General features: G+C 41.5%; 1 protein-coding gene across 3 annotated transcripts in view; it reads right to left on the bottom strand.

Moving 5' to 3' along the window:
- FSD1L (fibronectin type III and SPRY domain containing 1 like) overlaps positions 1–19,145 on the bottom strand; it is a 67,712-nt gene that overhangs the window by 39,164 nt on the left and 9,403 nt on the right. For all 3 annotated transcript variants that reach the window (XM_077249373.1, XM_077249352.1, XM_077249363.1), the window contains exon 2: positions 386–481. In XM_077249373.1, the coding sequence (XP_077105488.1) occupies positions 386–481 (96 nt within the window). The remainder of the gene's footprint in view (positions 1–385; positions 482–19,145) is intronic.

Genomic DNA, 19,145 nt, shown 5'->3' on the forward strand with positions numbered 1-19,145 from the left:
AAAAAGCCATTGGTGATGGAGAATCTTTTAAAAAGGGAATCAGTCACCATGTTTTTGGCTATTAAACTGGTCCCAGAAAAAAAAAAAAAAAAAAAAAAAAAGGTATGTGAGGGCATCCTCTAATGATATAAAGAGTCTTTTAAACCTAATACTTGGACATTTTCTTTGACAAAAACATGTTAGTTATGCGCATTGCGTCACTAACAGCACACTGGGACCAATCTAATAGCCAAAAAACGAGGGACATGTTCCCTTTAAAGTCTCTTTCCGAATCTTCCTCAAAGAAAGGTATGCGTTAACTTAATATTTTAGACATTAACTCTTATTCGGTGATTACATATGCATAACTTAGGCAAATATCAAAGTTAGAGCTCTTGGCACTTACCTGCACACCTTTCAGTACATGGCTTAATGTGTCAATAAAATTCTGAATTTCATCATTTTTATTAGCAAGTGTGGTGATGATCCTCTGCAATGCTTCCTAAAAACAAAACAGAAGTGAATGAGATTATATTAAAAAAATAATAATAATAATAATCTGAATAATTTCTGCTCTCAATATTTTCATGCAAAACATAAAGGGGGAAAAAGCAGTGTAGAAATGTGGGCCGTAACTACGGACAGCTTCTGTCGACACTATGAGGGATGCATTGTAACAGTCTGATTCTGCGGATAGCGTAAAGTCACAGATTACTGAGCAAATCTTATTATTCTGCCATATAAGCAATAATCCCTCCCAGGACAGTAACAGCGCTGGTGCCAGGAGAGCCCTTTACTGGGAGGCTTCAGGTCAACTAAGGTTTTACTGAATGAGCATTTTACTTAAAACATGTTATTAGCAATACTGAATTACGGTATGTATCGTCAAGTTTAGAACTAGTTAAAGGGCACTGTATCCGGTTTAGCCATTTGCACCCTCCCTTAAAACAAATGTTTTCCGCAGAATAATGTTTGATTTAGTGGATTTGCAGAGCGGCAGATGGCAGTAAAATGCGATCGTCAGCAAACTACATGGACATATTCAAATACAAAGTCAGAGCCCAGTAAGTAAATACTAGGAGCCAGCAGTATCATATACAGTCATGGCCGAAAGTGTTGGCACCCCTGAAATTGTTCCAGAAAATGAAGTATATCTCCCAGAAAATTATAGCAATTAAACATGTGTACACTAAAACATGTATTTCCTTTGTGTGTATTAGACCACACACACACACAAAATAGTAATAATTTCACACAAAACCCCCAAAATAGGCCAGACAAAATTGTAGGCCCCCTCAACTTAATATTTGGTTGCACACCCTTTGGAAAAGAATAACCACAATCAATTGCTTCCTATAACCATCAACAAGCTTCTTACACCTCAACTGGCAATTTGGACCACTCTTCTTTTGCAAACTGCTCCAGGTCTCTCATAGTTGAAGGGTGCCTCCTCCCAACATCTATTTTGACATTTCTCCACAGGTGGTCAATGGGATTTAGATCCGGACTCGCTGCTGGCCACTTCAGAACTCTCCAGCTCTTTGCTTCCATCCATTTCTGGGTGCTTCTTGAAGTATGTTTGGGGTCACTGTCCTGTTGGAAGACCCATTATGCAAACTCAGCTTTCTGACACTGGGCACTATACTGCCACCCAAAATCCTTAGGTAATCTTCAGATTTCATGATGCCTTGCACACAAACAAGGCACCCAGTGCAAGAGGCATCAAAACAACCCCAAAACATTTTTTAACGTCCACCATATTTGACTACACGTACTGTCTTTTCTTTGTAGGCCTCATTAAGTTTTCGGTAAACAGTAGATGATGATGTGCTTTACCAAACAGCTTTATCTTGGTCTCATTTGTCCACAAGACGCTTTTCCAGAAAGATTTTGGCTTACCCACATACATTTTGGTAAACTGCAGTTTAGCTTTTTTATGTCCGAGTCAGATGTGGGGTCCTCCTGGGTCTCCTGCCATAGCATTTCATTTCATTTAAATGTTGACGGTAGTTTGTGATTAGGTACGGGCTCTAGCACAGCTACTCACTGACTCACATGAGTATCTGTATATATACGTGGAGGCCATGGCTTGTTAGACTTTATATTAGGGTCTTATTATAAGGCTCTTTTTCTATGCAGTAAAACTATCTGCAGATTACTATACTCTTATGGGCCGCACGTTTTGAGCTGTGTTAACCTTTGAGAATATTTTCCCACTTGTGCTTATATGTCACATGGCCATTTGTATCTATTTCCCATTGCTACTATTGATTTGGAGTGTTTTTGTACATGGTACTGTATTTTAATTGTTTTTATTATTTGCTTTGTTGTGGTGTTCAATAAATGATTTTGTATTTTTCTATCATATTTGGTTGTGCGGGCCTTTCATGGTCCATTCTTTTTCTTTGTTTTTGACGGATAGTTTGTGCTGACGCTGATTCACCCTGAGCCTGCAGGAGAGCTTGAATTTCTTTGGAACTTGATTGGGACTGCTTATCCACCATCTAAACTATCCTGCGTTGCATCACCAATTTTTCTCTGCCGTTCGCATCCAGATTAGCTACAGCACCATGGGTTTTAAACTTCTTGATTACATTGCGCACCAAGGACAAAGGAACATCGAAATCTCTGGAGATAGACTTGAAAACAAACAAAAAAAAAATTGGTGAAAAATATCAACATCCTCAGACAGTTCTCTTCTCTTTGTTCTCCATGCACAGTGTGGCACACAGACACACAATGGAAAGTGTGATTTTCATGTTGCCCACCCCTGTTACTTGCAACAAGCGAGTTTGAACACACATCACATGCTTGAAACGAAGTTGTTTACCCACGATTTTTAAAAGGTGCCAACAATTTTATCCAGCCCATTTTTGGAGTGGTGTGTGAAATTATGTCCATTTTGCCTTTTTCCCCCTCTTTTTGTGTTGTTCCAATACACATTTTGTTATACACATGTTTATGTGTAATTGCAATAATTTTCCGTGAGAAAAACCATACTTCATTTTCCAGGGTGCCAACACTTTTGGCCATGCGTGTAGGTAGAGTGTGAAACTATAGAGACGTGTTCACCAACTCCAGTCTTCAAGGCCCACCAATAGGTCACATTTTCAGGATTTATTTACTAATGCACAGGTGATGGTGTAAGTCCGCAAGGACAGGGTCCTGTCCCCTCTGCACCAGTCTGTCACTGTAAACTTGTTTACTGTAAATGATATTTATAACTCTGTATGTAACCCCTTTCTCATGTACAGCACCATGGAATTAATGGTGCTATATAAATAAATAATAATAATAATAATAATAATAATACTAAGAAAATGCTGAAAGTATGATCTAATGGTGGGCATTTAAGTCTGGAGTTGAGACTTGCGAAAGTCTGGAATATCAGTGGAAACAAATTTGTACAAGTTGTGCGACCAGAGTGTGATTTTACACATACAGATGACCAATTTCTATCCAATCAGACCATCAACAATCTTAACTGGAGTGTAAACTGCCATCTGATTGAAATCTGTCTCATCTGATGCGAGTATGTATTTATCTGCCAAATACAATAAATGCAGCTTGTGAATAGCATCCGGGTGATATCTTAAAGACAACTCCACTACAAGGCCTCATGCATATGTCCGTGTTTAAACGTGTATATGAAAATATGATACCGGTGTCATCAGCATTTTGGATTAGGGGGTCACCCGTGTACGGTCAGTGTGTCCATTTTTGCCATCAGTGTTTTTCACGGATAAATTACAAAGCTTTGCTTATCTATCCTTTGCAATGTTATACACATACAGTGCCTTGTGAAAGTATTCGGCCCCCTGGAACTTTTCAACCTTTTCCCACATATCATGCTTCAAACATAAAGATACCAAATGTAAATTTTTGGTGAAGAATCAACAACAAGTGGAACACAATTGTGAAATTGAACGAAATTTATTGGTTATTTTACATTTTTGTGGAAATTCAAATACTGGAAAGGGACAGTACAAAACACAGATGCCATGTTTTTCAGACCCATGGACTTATATTGGCACTTTTCATCTGTAATACTGGAGAAAAATGGACAGGTTTCGTAGTTTGGAAAGGATACCTGGTCCGTGAAAAAACATGGACATGTGAAAAGCACCATAGATTATAATTAATATTATAATGAATACGTGCTGTATCAGTGAAAACACATATAGAACATGTACATGCAACATGGACATCTGAATGAGTCCTTAGAAATAGGATAATTTTATTCTAGAAGGATAACCGATGACAAAACATTTTTGGGTTTTTTGCTTGCTAGAACCAGCATCTGTATTATCTATCTAATTCAACAGTCTAATGTGTATGGGCGCCCTGGGTAAATGATCGTGGATATTGCACAGTGACAAGAATCTACTGAGCATCCATCGGAATTGACAACCGACGGATGCTCAGTAGATCAGGAACTAGCCCAGCTCCTGAAATGGAGGTCACTGAGTGATGCCGCTTCATTACAGGGAGGGGCAGAGACTACGGCAGTGACTGCAGCCTCTGTCCCCCGATGACGTTTCGTTTTAGTATCCCAATATGCACTGGGAATTGTCAAACGAAAGGTCATCAAAAAGTAGTAGAAAAATAAGTAAATAAATAATAAAGCCGTTAGTGTAATTATGGAAGGATTGGGAATTTATTAAAGTATATTAGAAAATAGATTAGATTATGGAATTAAATGGATAGGCATTTAAGATGAAAATTAATTTGTGTTTCCGACCACCCCTTCAACCCCTTCCTGACCAATGCAGTACATGTACGTCATGGGGCTGTGTGTCAGCGATGGCCACCGGGTGTCAGCTGATTGACAGATGACACCCAGCTCTTAGTACCAGGAGCAATCCCGCACCGCTCCCGGCACTTAAACCGCCTAAATGCTTTTATTCAGCATGTAGGCAGAGGCAAAAAAAAGTCCCTCTGCCCATGGTTCGGAGACCCCGCAAGGTCACTGTGGGTCCCGATCATTGTCATGACGACATCCGGGTCATGGTGCATGATCTAACTAAACTTGTGTCTGCAGCACAGACAGGCTATAAAGATATAGCAATGCTCCTGCATTGCTATACCTTATTACAGCGATCAGACTGCAGAAAGTGAAAGGCCCATAGTGGGAATAAGTAGTTTAAAAAAAATTAAAAAAAAAAAGTGGAAAAATATTTTAAATCAAAAAATAAAAAAACAATATACACTGTGTTCCAAATTATTATGCAAATAATTTTCCTCATATTTTCTCTAAATTACCTATCTGAATTGCAGTCATTGTTGTTTTCCAGTCATCTACTATTCTAGTATAATTGCAATGTTTTGGAACAAACTGCCTATGAAAACAGTATCTTTTAAAAAAAAAATAAACACTCAAAATGCATGTTCCAAATTATTATGCACAGCAGAGTTTTCAACCTTTTTTATTTTATTTTGAACAAAAAAATGGACAATTGTGAAGTTATAAGCATTATCAGCTTATTACAAAATGAAATCAAACAGTTTTCAAGTGAAAACTTTATTCTAGGTGATGTTACATTTGCACATAGGACCCCTTGTTGGAAAGAAGCTTCTGAACTCTCTCATCCATTGAATTTGTCAGTTTTTGGATGGTTTCTGCTTCAATTGTTTTGCATGTGGACAGAATACCCTCCCGGAGCTGTTGCTTAGATGTGAACTGCCTCCCGTCATCATAGACACTCCTTTTGATGATGCTCCAGAGGTTCACAATGGGGTTGAGGTCAGGGGAAGATGGTGGCCACAACATAAGTTTGTCCTCTTTTATGCCCATAGCAGCCAGAGATGCAGATGTGTTTTTTGCAGCATGAGGCGGTGCATTATCATGCATGAAAATGATCTTGCTGTGGAAAGCACAGTTCTTCCTCTTGAACCATGGAAGGAAGTGTTTTTAGAAACTCCACATAGATTATGGAGTTCATCTTTACCCCTTCAGGGGTCATAAAGGGGCCGACAATCTCTCTCCCCATGATTCCAGCCCAAAACATTACTCCACCTCCTCCTTGTTTGCGCCTTAGCCGTGTTTTCATGGGGTGTCCATCAACCAGCCATCCTCCACTCCATCCATCTGGACCATCGAGCGTTGCACGGCACTCATTGGTGAACAAAACAGTTTGGAAGTCAGTCTTCATGTATTGTTTGGCCCACTGGAGCAGTTTCTGCTTGTGTGCAGTGGATAGAGGGGGGTGACAGGATGGCTTACGCACAGCTGCAAACCTCTGAAGGGCCTTGCATCTTGTTGTTCTGGGGACATTGGAGGCACCAGCAGCTTCAAAAACTTGTCTGCTGCTATGACAAGGCCTTTTTGCAGCGGCTCTTTTAACCTTACGCAATTGCCTGTTGGAAAGGGTCTTCAATTTTTCCTTATCAGCACGCACATGTGTGTGCTGGAAATCAGCTACATACTTCTTGATTGTGCGATGATCATGATGAAGTGTCTTGGCAATGTTGATTGTAGTCATGCCTTGACGTAAATACTCCACAATTTGTTGCTTCTCAGCAGCCGACACATCCTTTTTCTTTCCCATTTTGGCAAAAAATGTAGGCTGCTTAATAATGTGGAACAGCCTTCTTAAGTAGTCTTGCCTTTATTTGGACACACCTGCCAAACTAATGTGCACAGGTATCTGCAATTGCTTTCAGTGATATAAAGAGCCCTGACACACATCACCATCAATGAGTTTAAATGACAAACAAAAAAATTCTAACCTTATCACTCCTAAACTCTTTGTGCATAATAATTTGGAACACAGTGTATACTGTACTGTATCCATAAATAAATATTATGAAAAAAAATAAAAATAAAAACACATACTTGGTATCGCCATGTCCGTAACGACCCGACCTATAAACCTGTCCCAATAGTTAACACCTTTAGTGAACACCATGTGAAAAAAAGATTGTAAATAAAAATGGTATCTCTGAAACAGTCATCCTGTCCTGGAAAATTCAAGCTGCCATACAGCTCCATTAGCAGAAAAAAAAAAAAATAAAAAAAAATTTATAGCTCTCAAATAGGGTTGAGCGACCTTGACCTTTTTAGGGTCGAGTCATGTTTTGCAAAACCCTACTTTTTGAAAAGTCGAGTCGGGCGAAATCGGCCGATTACTACGAAAAGTCGAGGATCGGCCGGAACACGAAACCCTATGCACGTCAATGGGGATATTTTTTTATTTTTTTCTTCCCATATTCCCCTCCGTCCCATATTCTCCTCCGTCCCATATTCCCCTCCGTCCCAGCACAGAAAATCTCGTGTTACACATTGCAAATCCCTACTGCGCACAAGCGATAAAATGATGATAGCCGTGCACGCCCCTAACCCCTATGTCATCACTCTGCCCACACTCCTTCATTGGCTGAAAAAATGGCGCTAAACGCGTCATACGAAACGCGACTTTGGCGCCAAGATCGCGTACCGCATGGCCGACCCCACACAGGGATCGGGTCGGGTTTCACGAGACGCCACTATGCGGTAAAACGCGCAGGCAGCAGACCCGTGTAAACGGACATGCATCTTTTCAGAACGCAGCATGTCTGTTTACAGTGCGGCTACGCTCAGTCGCCGCGCCGTAAATTTCCCATAGATAATCATTAAATGCGGTAAAACCGCATCTAATGATTAGTGACATGCGTAGAAACTGCGTTAATGCAGCTTACTACGCATGTCACATGCCGGCTTACCTGTCCCGCCGCCGAAATGCCCGCGTCCACTGCAGTTCTCGCGGTAAGATAAGTTCTCGCAATAACAGCTTACCGCGAGAACTGCCGTGCACGTGACCGGGGGTTATCTCCGGTCACACTAGGCTGGTTCTCACGGTCAGCTGACTGCGAGAGCTAGAGTGTAGGTGATCGCTGGAGTTATCTCCTGTGGTCATCTACAAGCTCTGCTATGTCTGGATGTCAGGCATCCAGATGTAGCAGAGCTGGACTCGTCGTGGGACACTCGCTATGGGATATCTGCGGACAGGGAGTATGAATTTGTTTTTTGTTTTTTCTTTTTTGCAGGACAAGGGTCTTCAAGAGGATTGAGCATACAATAAAGATATGGTCAAAAAGTGTGTGAAATCATTTCATTAAAATACTTTTTTCTAGTGTCTGTTTTATTTACACTTTACTAGGATTAATAATGGATAGAAGTCTTATTGACGCCTCGCCATTATTAACTGGGCTTAATGTCATTAACCCCTTATTACCCCATATCCCACCGCTACTCGGGAGTGGGAAGAGAGAGGCTAAGCGCCGGAATTGGCGCATCTTATAGATGCGCCATTTCTGGGGCGGCTGGGGGCTGGTATTTGTAGCCGGGGGGGGGGGGGGGGGGTGCAATATCCATGGTCCCTCTCTAGGCTATGAATATCAGCCCACAGCTGTCTGTGTAGCCTTTCTGGCTAAAAATTATAGGGGGACCCCACATTTTGTTTTTTTGGGGGGTCCCCCTATTTTTATAGCCAGTAAAGGCTCCACAGACAGCTGCGGGCTGATATTCATAGCCTGGGAAGCTCCATGGGTGTTAACCCCTTCCCAGGCTACAAATATCAGTCCCCCAGTCCCTGGCTTTCCCTCTCTGGCGCAGAATTTATTTATTTTTTTAAATAAACATATTGAGCAGTGCTATGCAAAGTGTCAGATCAGCGATCTGATCTAACATAGTGATGTCCCACCCTAGGACATATACAGCTGACACCCCCACGAGATTGCCGCGGCGCTCACCGTGGGGTCGCGCGATCGTGCCACCGTACTAGTACTGCTCTGCGGGAACTCCGTTCCCACAGAGCAGTACTAGTATGGCGCATGTCGGGAAGAAGTTAAGCATTCACATGTTCGGCATTTCTGTAGCGATGAGAGCCCACCTAATTTACAGGTGCATGAGCTGGGAACAGCATACTGATCACTACGGCAGTTTGCAATTTTCACTCAGTAACATCCACTACTGCTTGTTTCTGGACAACTATCAGAGTCAAAATCGTCACTACACCTGTAGAAAAATTCCCAAAGGCGTATAGTTTCCAAAATGGGGTCACTTGAGGGAGGGAATTCTGCATTTCTAGCACTTGTATATGGAGTCCACAAACTATTCTGGTAAATTCTTTGTACAACAAGAAAAAAGAAAAAAAAAAAGGAGCATGAACCGCACCTCCAAAAATCATACGTTGATCTAAAGCCACCAGGCAAAAATTTATATTACTTAACATGAGGTTTTCAGTTTAACATTCTGATCAGACTTATTCTGGTAAATTGTGTGCTCCAGGATGCCTCCTGTATAACAGTACATTTGCCCCTCTCGAGTCTCTCCGCGTGACTAAACAGTACAGTAAAGCCACATTTGGGGTATTTCTACAGTCTGTAGAAATTGTGGGACAAATTTTGGTGCCATTTTTACCTATTTCCCCCTGTGAAAATGGGATTTAAACAAAATGTTGGTGGTAAAAATATTTCTTTCTTCGTTGCCCAATGGTATAAAATTGTGACCCACCTGTGGTGTCAATATGATCACTGCACCCCTAGATGAATTCATTGAGAGGTGTCGTTTATAAAATGGGGTCACTTATGGAGGTGGGAAAAGAGGGGTGGTTCTGCTGTTCTGGTGCCTCAGAGGCTCTGCCAATGTGACATGGCGCCCTTAAACCATTCCAGCAAAATGTGAACTCCAATCTGGAGCTTCTTCCCTTCTGAGCTTTACACTGCGCTTAAAAAGTGATTTTCAACCACATATGGGGTATCGGCATACTCAGAAGAAATTGCACAACCAATTTTGGGGCCATTTTCCCGTTATCCTAGTCAAAATAAAAGATTGGGGCTAAAATAACATTTTTGTTGTGGGAAAATTTTGATTCCAAAATGGTGTCACTTGTGGGTTTTTTTCACGGTTTAGTCTGCGTTCCAAAACATCACACCTTCTTTCCCGAGCCCAGTCGTGAGCCTAAACAGTATTTTACCCCCCACACACATATGGGGTATCTGTGTACTCAGGAGACATTGCACAACAAATTGTATAGTGCAATTTCTCCTGTTACTCTTGTGAAAATGCAAAATTTGGGGCCAAAAGACATTTGTTGGTGGAGAAAATGTAATTTTTTTTTTATTTTCAAAGCTCAATGTTATAAACTTCTGTGAAGCACCAGGGGGTTCAAGGTGCTCACCACTCATCTAGATCAGTTCCCTAAGGTGTCTAGTTTCCAAAATGGTGTACCTTGTGGGGGTTTCCACTGTTTAGGCACATCAAGGGCTCTCCAAACGCATCATGGCGTCCGCTGATTAATCCAGCAAATTTTACATTCAAAAGGTCGAATGGCGCTCCTTCCCTTCCGAGCCCTGCTGTGTGCCCAAACAGTGTTTTTTCCCCACATATGGGGTATCTGCATGCTCAATAGATATAGCACATTTTCATGTTACCCTTGCGAAAATAAAAAATTCAAGCAAGGAAAAATTTTTGTGACAAAAAAGTTAAAATGTTCCTCCATATTCCATTAATTCCTGGACAGCACCTGAAGGGTTAATACAGTTCTTGAATGTGGTTTTTAGGACCTTGAGGGGTGCAGTTTTTAGAATGGTGTCACTTTTGCGTATTTTCTGTCATATAGACCCCTCAAAGTCATTTGAAATGTGATGTGGTCCCTAAAAAAAATGGTTTTGTAAATTTTGCTGAAAAAGTAGAAATCAATGGTAAACTTTTAACCCTTAAAACTTCCTAACAAAAACGAAAAATAAAGTTTCAAAAATTGTGCTGATGTAATCTAGACATATGGGAAATGTTATTAACCCTGATTTAAAAGGCATAAAATTAAAATGTTTGCCAAATTTCATGTTTTTTGACAAATAAACTCAAGTCATATAGAAGAAATGTTACCACTAACATGAAGTACAATATGTCACATAATCTCAGAACCAGTGGGATCCGTTGAAGCGTTCGGGAGTTATTACCTGATAAAGGGACACTGGTCAGAATTGTAAAATTTGGCCTGGTCATGAAGGTGAAGACAGGCTCAGGAGTGAAGGAGTTAAAGTCATGAGGTCATATCGTTAGCTCCTGAGCCAATCATGTTTGATAGATTGCATCTTTTCTGTGGCCTGTAATAATTAGGGATTCAATTTGCTTCTGTATAAGCGATAACTAGTCAGTAGATAAAGCAATGGGCAGGAGACTACGCTCGTGTGATCCTTGGGAAACGGATCTAGGAATACTAGAACACAAACCACTACATGGAGACTGCCCAGGACACCAGTAGCACCAGAAGTGGGCAGAATGGTAGGGGCACTAGATCTGCCTTGCCAATTCCTCTCCGGGCAATATGTACATGTAAGTTCCATCCGTGAGCCTCCCGCTCTCTAGGATAAGTAAATGCCAGGACACCGGCTCTAGTTTCCCTAAGGCAGAAATAAAATGACTTGGCGCGGTCACTGTTGGAGCAGTGAACCTATAAATAACCAAGCAGATCAGTCCAAGAAAGTGCACAGAAGTCTGTGTGCCAACGTGACATGGCTTTATAGGTAGTTCTGTCATGTCGTTCTAACCCACTGGTGTGTAATAAAGGCTGACTAAGCATCGAGCTCACACAGTACTAGTAAAGAGAGCGTACACTTCTGCCATCATCATTATATTTAACAAGATTTGTATACTATGAATTTGGGTACATTCACAAAGAGATAGAATAGAACACAAAAAAGCGGCTTAGTAATATATCTTATGGAAAATTAATCAGATTTCTGAGATATCACTATCTATTTTAAAATAAATAGGGAAATCTTGCAATTTTCAAACAGGTTGCCAACCGTCATACTTTGTTTTATTTTTTTTGCCTCTTCATTAATAGCCACATGGACATAGTCAACAACATACTGACTCATTAACTTATGGTATTATTTTCTGGGCATGCTCTGATCTGGGCACTGGCCATTGTGCAGGGAGGGGAGGCAAGCTGTCACAATCACCTGTTGTGAATGTGAAATTTACTGTATATTAGGCTTAGTGGCCAGTGTGAAAATTGCATGTTTTTATTTTATTTTTAGTTAAAAACAAACAAAAGAAAAAAACGATAGTTTAAGAAAAATGTATTTCAACATCAAAGACTCATTTAAACAATAGGTTCTTTACAACACATTCCCCTTATAAACGTGTTGTACAACACTATTAGGGAATTGGCTGGACAGTTCTCTGGGCTACTTTTTTCTATAGGTTGTGTGGTCGTAGTACAAGGCCTTTGGACGTGTCAATTTGTAAGACTAAATATTTGCAATCAATTACATTTCCTAGTAAATTAAATGGAAACTCTTATTTAGAGATGGGCGAACCCGTACAGTAAAGTTCAGCATCCATACCAAACACCTACTGTTCGGGAACGGACACCGTGCCCGAACATACAGTGTGACTATAGGGTTAGTAATGGGGGTGTCTTATTGACACCTCTCCACTACTAACCTCGGGGCTTGATGTCACCAGACAATACAAAGGTGACATCAACCACCCCACTTGCCACCGCTACACGGCAAGTGGGAAGAGCCGGGCAAAGTGCCAGAATTGGCACATCTAATAGATGTACCTTTTCTGGGCAGCTGCGGGCTGCTATTTTTAGGCTGGGTGCCAATATCCATGGCCCCTTACCAGTCTGAGAATACCAACCCCCAGCTGTCTGCTTTAGCAAGGCTGGTTGTTAAAAATGGGGAGAACCCCACACGGTTTTTTTTTAATTATTTAAATAATTAAAAAATATGGCGTGGGGACCCTTTTATTCTTGAAAACTAGCCTTGCTGAAGCTGACAGTTGAGGGCTGCAGCCCCCAGCTGTGAGTTTTGATTAGCTGGTTAGCAAAATAAGGGGAAACCCATGCCGGGTTTTTTTTAAAAAATATTTATTTACAGCAGCTAATGAATACTACCATCTGCTCCTGCTCTCGCTGTTATTAGTGTCAGGTGTCGGATGATGGGAGCAGTAGTCCCATCAGTTGACACCAGTGACCAGAGAAACTTTATACCTCCAATCACAGTTGAGCTCTCACGCTGTCTTTTGATAGCATGGGAACCGCGGCTCTCTGACCGGAGGGGATGGTTTCACCACCGATCAGAAGCCGTGTTTGAGCAATGTCACGCACATGACAGCGCAGCAAACTGGATTTTTGGGCCCCCCATTCAAGTGAACGGGGTCCGAGTTCGGGTACTGTTCTGGTACCCAAACTTTTTGTAACTATTCAACTGAACCTGCTGGACCCGAACAGGCTTAAAACTAGGTGAAGAACAGACAAACGTTGTTAAGTTAGGAGAAATAGTTTCATGTGACAGCTCATACACCATGGCAAGACTGAGCACAGTTCCAAGACACAAGGTAATTATACTGCATCAGTCAGGTCTCTCCCAAAGATTTCAAAGCAAACCGGGGTTTAAAGATGTGCCGGTCATGCTCCTGGAAAAGAGCAACACTGAGGACCATACTTCTAGTGGTTGACCAAGGAAGCTTGGTGAAGAAAAACAAACAAAAAAAAAAAAAAAAACACATCATGCTTACTTTCCTTCAAAAATCAGGCAATATCCAGCAGTACAGTCAGTTAAAAATCAAGTAGTACAGAGATGCGTGTGGAACAGACCAAAATGTTGGTTTAACCTTAGATTCCTCAAAGTGCAAAGTGTCCCTTTTTACTCTGATTACAGCTTTACACAACAGTCTTGAAGGAGTTCCCAGGAGTGCAGAGCACTTGCTGGCTGCTTTGCCTTCATTCTGTTGTCCAACTTACCCAAAAGCCATCTTAGTTAAGTTGATGTCAGGCAACTGTGAAGGCCATGTCATCTGATGCAGCACTCCATCCTGCTCCTTCCTAGTCACATAGCATCGAGGTGTGTTTTGGGTCATTGACTTGCAACATAAATAATTGTCCCACTAACATCAAACCAGAGTGCCATGGCAAGTTGTTACAGAATGTGATAGACATGCTAGGAAAGTGTGCCATGATTTTGATCACCAACAGCGTCATCAGCAAAGCACCCACACATCATCATACCTCCCACTTCATGCTTCATGGTGAGCACAACAAAAAATCTAGAAAATATTTGCTTGTATTTTGTCTCTAACAAAGCATGGCAATTGGTACCAAAAGTCTCAAATTTTGACTCAGAGAACAGTAAAGATTTCCACTGATCCCATGTCCAGTCTTTGTGTAGCTTAAGCAAGTCTCTTCTCCTAAGGTCCTCAGTAGTGGCTTCTTCTCAGCAATTCAACCATGAAAGCCTGCTTCACAGTCTCCTCTAGACAGTTAATGAAGAGAGATGTCTGCTACTTGAGGTCTATGTATCATGTATGTGTGGACTTATCTGATGTGATGCCAATTTGCTGTTTCTGATGCTGGTAAATCTGATGAACTTATCTTCTGCAGAATAGGCAATTCTTGGTCTTCCTTTCCTGGGGTGATCCTCATGGGAACCAGTTTCATCCTAGCCATTGATGGTTTTCATGACCGCACTTGAGGATAACTTCAAGATTCAAACAATCTTCCTAATTGACCTTTGTGTCTCAAAGTAATAATGGAACGTTGTTGCTCTTTACTTAGTTAAGTGTTTTCTTTTCCCATATTTTGATTTAGAACAGTTATGAAATAGAACTCACCACTGTGTGGATGTGGACTAACACTGCCTCTGCAAAATATACCTGATGGTAGCAAACAATTTCTGAAGGCAGGCGATTTCACAAATTAACTCCTGATGAGGGATTGATGTTAAAATTTTACGCCTTAGGCTAAGTGCACACGTTACAGAATTGCCGCAGAAATTTCCGTGGCAATTCTGCAGCTCCTGCCGCGGGTATATCGCATGCGGAATTGGCATGCGTATTCCCGCTAAACACTAGCGTTTTGCAAGCGTAATTAGCTTGCAGAATGCTAGTGTTTTCCAAGCGATCTGTAGCATCACTTGAAAAGCTGATTGACAGGATGGTCACACTTGTCAAACATTGTGTTTAACAAGTGTGACCAACTTTTTACTATTGATGCTGCCTATGCAGCATCAATAGTAAAAAGATATGTTAAAAATAATAAAAAAATGGTTATTCTCACCTTCCGACGTCCCCCGATCTTCTCAGCGGTGCACGTGGAGGCTTCCGTTCCCCTGGATGCGCTGTGCGAAGGACCTGGGATGACGTCATGGTCACGTGACCGTGACATCATCTCAGGTCCTTTGCACAAAGCATCCCTGGGAACAGAAGCCGCCGCGTGCACCACTGAGAGGCGGGAGGGACTCCAGGGCCATCAGAAGGTGCGAATATCACTATTTTTTTTTTTTTTTTTTAACAATTGTATGGTTCCCAGGTTCTGGAGAAGAGTCTCCTCTCCTCCACCTGGGCACCATCCGCACATGATCCGCTTACTTCCCGCATGGTGGGCATAGCCCCATGCGGGAAGTAAGCGGATCAATGCATTCCTATGTGTGGGGAATCCCCGCGATTCCGCAAATTAATGAACATGCTGCATTTGTTTCCGGAATGCGTTTCCGCTCAGAAAAAAAGCGCAGCATGTGCATACAAAATGCGGATTGCATTCTATTAATAGGATGCTTAATGTGAGCGTTTTTTTCGCAGTTTTATAGCGAAAAATCCGGAACGTGTGCACACAGCCCAAAGGGTAACGTTTCTCTTTGAGGAGAGTGACATCCTGGCTCTGGCATGCCAAGGTAAGGAGGCTTATTCACCGTGCAATGCTCCTCTGGGAAATTACTATAGATTAGATACGTAATGATTTGCATCTCACCTTATCTTGATTATTTAACCCTTGATGGGCAGTATTCCTGTGCCTTTTGTTTATACCTATGTCTATTCCACATTGCAGCTTGCCCTCTCCTAAAGGCTATGATGCCTTTCTTGCATTATAGTATCCATTTTCAATCATGCTCATGTTATCTAATATACATATTTTTACAAAAATTGTTTCACTGTTGTAACCATTTGGTCGGGTGTGTATTTTGTGTGAAAATCTTGTTAGGTTGCAAACAACCAGACCAGTATATTTCCGTATTGAGTATGCCACCTTCGGTTACTTTACTACATGGTCATCAATTCTTACAGGGGTGGCTTTTTGTTCCCTGCCGCTAACTTTGCCATTTAGTATTGTTGTGTTGCTGTTGTAATGGAGATAGGAAACTGAAGCACAGCAAATGACTAGTGACTGGTGATAAAAGAACCCTATCTCATGCATGCGAGATTGAAATGGATTTGTTCCCTATGGCAGATGAGCATGTTAATTGAATTACTCCAAGCTTCCCTTACGTCTCCAGTCACAATGACTAATCTGGGCAGTTTGGCAAATCTAGGATCATTTGTTGCGTTATTTGCCAACTGGCTATTCTGATAACATACAGTAATGCAAATGTGACAGTTCTTGTCTGAAGAATTGGTGCAGCTATTTTTGAGAATTTGGAAGCAAAAATCGTCTTTGTCAAAAGTTATTGATAAGAATGGATTCTCAACTGCTGTCATTTCACAAACAATGATTTTATCAAAACTATAGGAAGATGCCCAGTAAGTGACACATCGCTGGAATCAGGGTCTCTGTCTCTACATTATGCTGCTCTCAGATTAGGTAGCAAAAACCTGGTGACAGATTACATCCTGCTTAAAAGGAACTATTCCTACCTTGACAGTTGTGGCAGATCCACACAATGCGCCATAAATCTGTCACTGGACATGCTATATCAACTTCCTAAAATTATTCCCAAGTGGTTTATGACAACGCTGCTCAATTATCTGAACCATAGTTTCGGAGAGTGACATTATTAAATTAAGTTGCTATTAATCTCCTTCAAAAGGCATTATCACACAAACTGAAAATATATACGGTATCTGCCAGTCATTAGTTCATCCATATCAATACAAAAAACTAAACTCTGAAGGGTAAATGTCAAGTCTTCCAGCTTTTATACACACTCATCTGGAATTTTGGTTTCTTCCCTTCCAGTGTATGCCCAAAAATGTTTGATTTTGGAGTGCCAATCCTTTTATTCTCTTGGAGACAAGCCACTGCCAGAGGTCTGGCAGCAGCTCTCTCATACAGAACAGTAACATTGAGGCAAGCGAGCGCTCCTTTGTATGGGAGACCCGGCCAAGATCGCCTGCAGCTGAACAATTGGCTGAACCATCGTTGGACTGACAGCCATCTGATGGAAGCTCTATCTGGGATTGTGCAATCACATTAGGCAGTAACAACACAATCACTGCTGGGTTTAGAATGAACTGGAGGCTTCCATTACAAGCAATGGTATGCATAATTGAGCAGCCTGGAAATACTGTGATCCAGGGAATTCAACCAACTGTATGTGAAGGGTCAAGAATTAATATTCCCCCCACCATAAGCTGAATGAGCCAAAGTTGTCGAGGGAATTAGAAGCAGATTTAACCCTATGAATATTGGTCTTTTTGCAGTCTGGTTACTGTACATTTTATACTGATGTTTGATTGCATTTTACAATGATCACTGACTTGACCCTGACCGTACCCAATTTTTTTTTCTTTAGAATTTGAATTGTGACAGCAACCAACATATTTTTATATCATATACTAATGTAAATCTTGTTTCCACTTTTTGACTCTTCTGTGAAGGTATTGTAGAGAATTCAAAGAACACGGCTGTTTTTATTTATTTTTTCCAAAAACAGATCCATATCTGTATATGGGCTGCAGACGATACTGCAACTGCTGCGTGGCAATGCCACAGACAACACGTACCCAGGTGAGATGGCTTTTGAAAACAAAGCAGCCATGTTTTTCCCAGTGCTAGCTGCTTAATAGTTAGCGCTGCTCCATTAAAACACAATTATGATCAGGAAACTGCAGCATGCCTGCATTATTTAAAAGTAGTCTCAAACAGGTCTCCAGGCATATGCTTCATGATGGGTCATCAGTATCAGATTGATGGAGGTCCAACATACGGCACCCCCACCAATCAGATGTTGTGAGCTCAGATGGCCAGATATTAACAACTTTGTCCCTTGTGTAGTGGCCATTGCCGTGATTAGCTTCTGTTTTGGAGAAGGAGCTGATCTGCAGTACCTGGCAGCGACTGCTACACAATAGATGCTCAATAATTACATGCGGTCATCGATGGAGTTCATAGAAGCTAATTGGTGGGGTTACCAGGTGTCATTAAATGCACAGAGAATCCCTTTAAATGGCACAAAACTGCTTTTTGCAAGTTAAACTGACTACCTTATAATAAAGGTTTTTGCTCAGGATAAGCTATCAACCCTTCAACCAGTTGGGCATTAAAGAAGCACTCCAATCACAATGTTTAACCTCTTTATATATTGCACTGTGTACTTACAATTGTTCATTTTGTGTCTTTACCTAGTTAATTCTGTTTTCCATTTGGTCTAGTACATTGTGTGAATAAAAACTAACTAGCTGAATGCTTCTAAGTTCTATGTAGAAACAGGAGGTCAATTTTTTCTGTGCAGGTTATGAGTCACTGCAAAAGTAAATGGCGGGGGAGGAGTTGAAAAGTGTAATGAGTCATGCAGGGAAAAGAGACTTCCTGTTTCTACATAGAGCAAAGAGAATTATTAAAGGGAACCAGTCACCAGGTTTTTTCCACACCTTTTATTATACTCCCCCAAGGGCAGTCCGGTCCGATGGTCTTCATTCTCCTCTCTTCTTGCAATCGCCGTCCTCCTTCTCTGCTTCATACGGATGATGCGTCCAACGTCATCCACACTGTCCCCTGTTGCGCTCCAGCGCTGGCGCACTTCTTTCTGCCCTGCTGAGGGCAAGCAAGGTACTGTAATGCACATGTGTTGGCGCTCTTTGGCATTTCCCTGTGCATGCGCAGAACAGCACTGTACTCTGCCCTCAGCAGGGCAGAGAGAAGTGAGAAGTGCACCTGCACAGGAGCATAGAGGGGAACAGTGTGTGGATGACGTAGGAGTCAGCCACACGAAGCAGAGAAGGAGGACGGCATCACAAGAAGTGAGGAGGCGCTGGATGAAAATCAATGACACCCATTGAATTGGACCACCCCCTAGGTGAGTATAATAAAAGGGTTTTCTTTTTTCCTTACAGGGCATACTGGAGTCATATATACAGCATTGGTATGCGGTCACATTGGGATGAAAGGTGGGAGCCGTAGGTTCCCTTTAACTGGGTAGGAAGGCAAAATGAGCACTTGTAAGTACACAATGCCATA

This window comes from Ranitomeya variabilis, chromosome 1, assembly GCF_051348905.1.
Source record: "Ranitomeya variabilis isolate aRanVar5 chromosome 1, aRanVar5.hap1, whole genome shotgun sequence".
Taxonomy (NCBI): Eukaryota; Metazoa; Chordata; class Amphibia; order Anura; family Dendrobatidae; genus Ranitomeya; species Ranitomeya variabilis.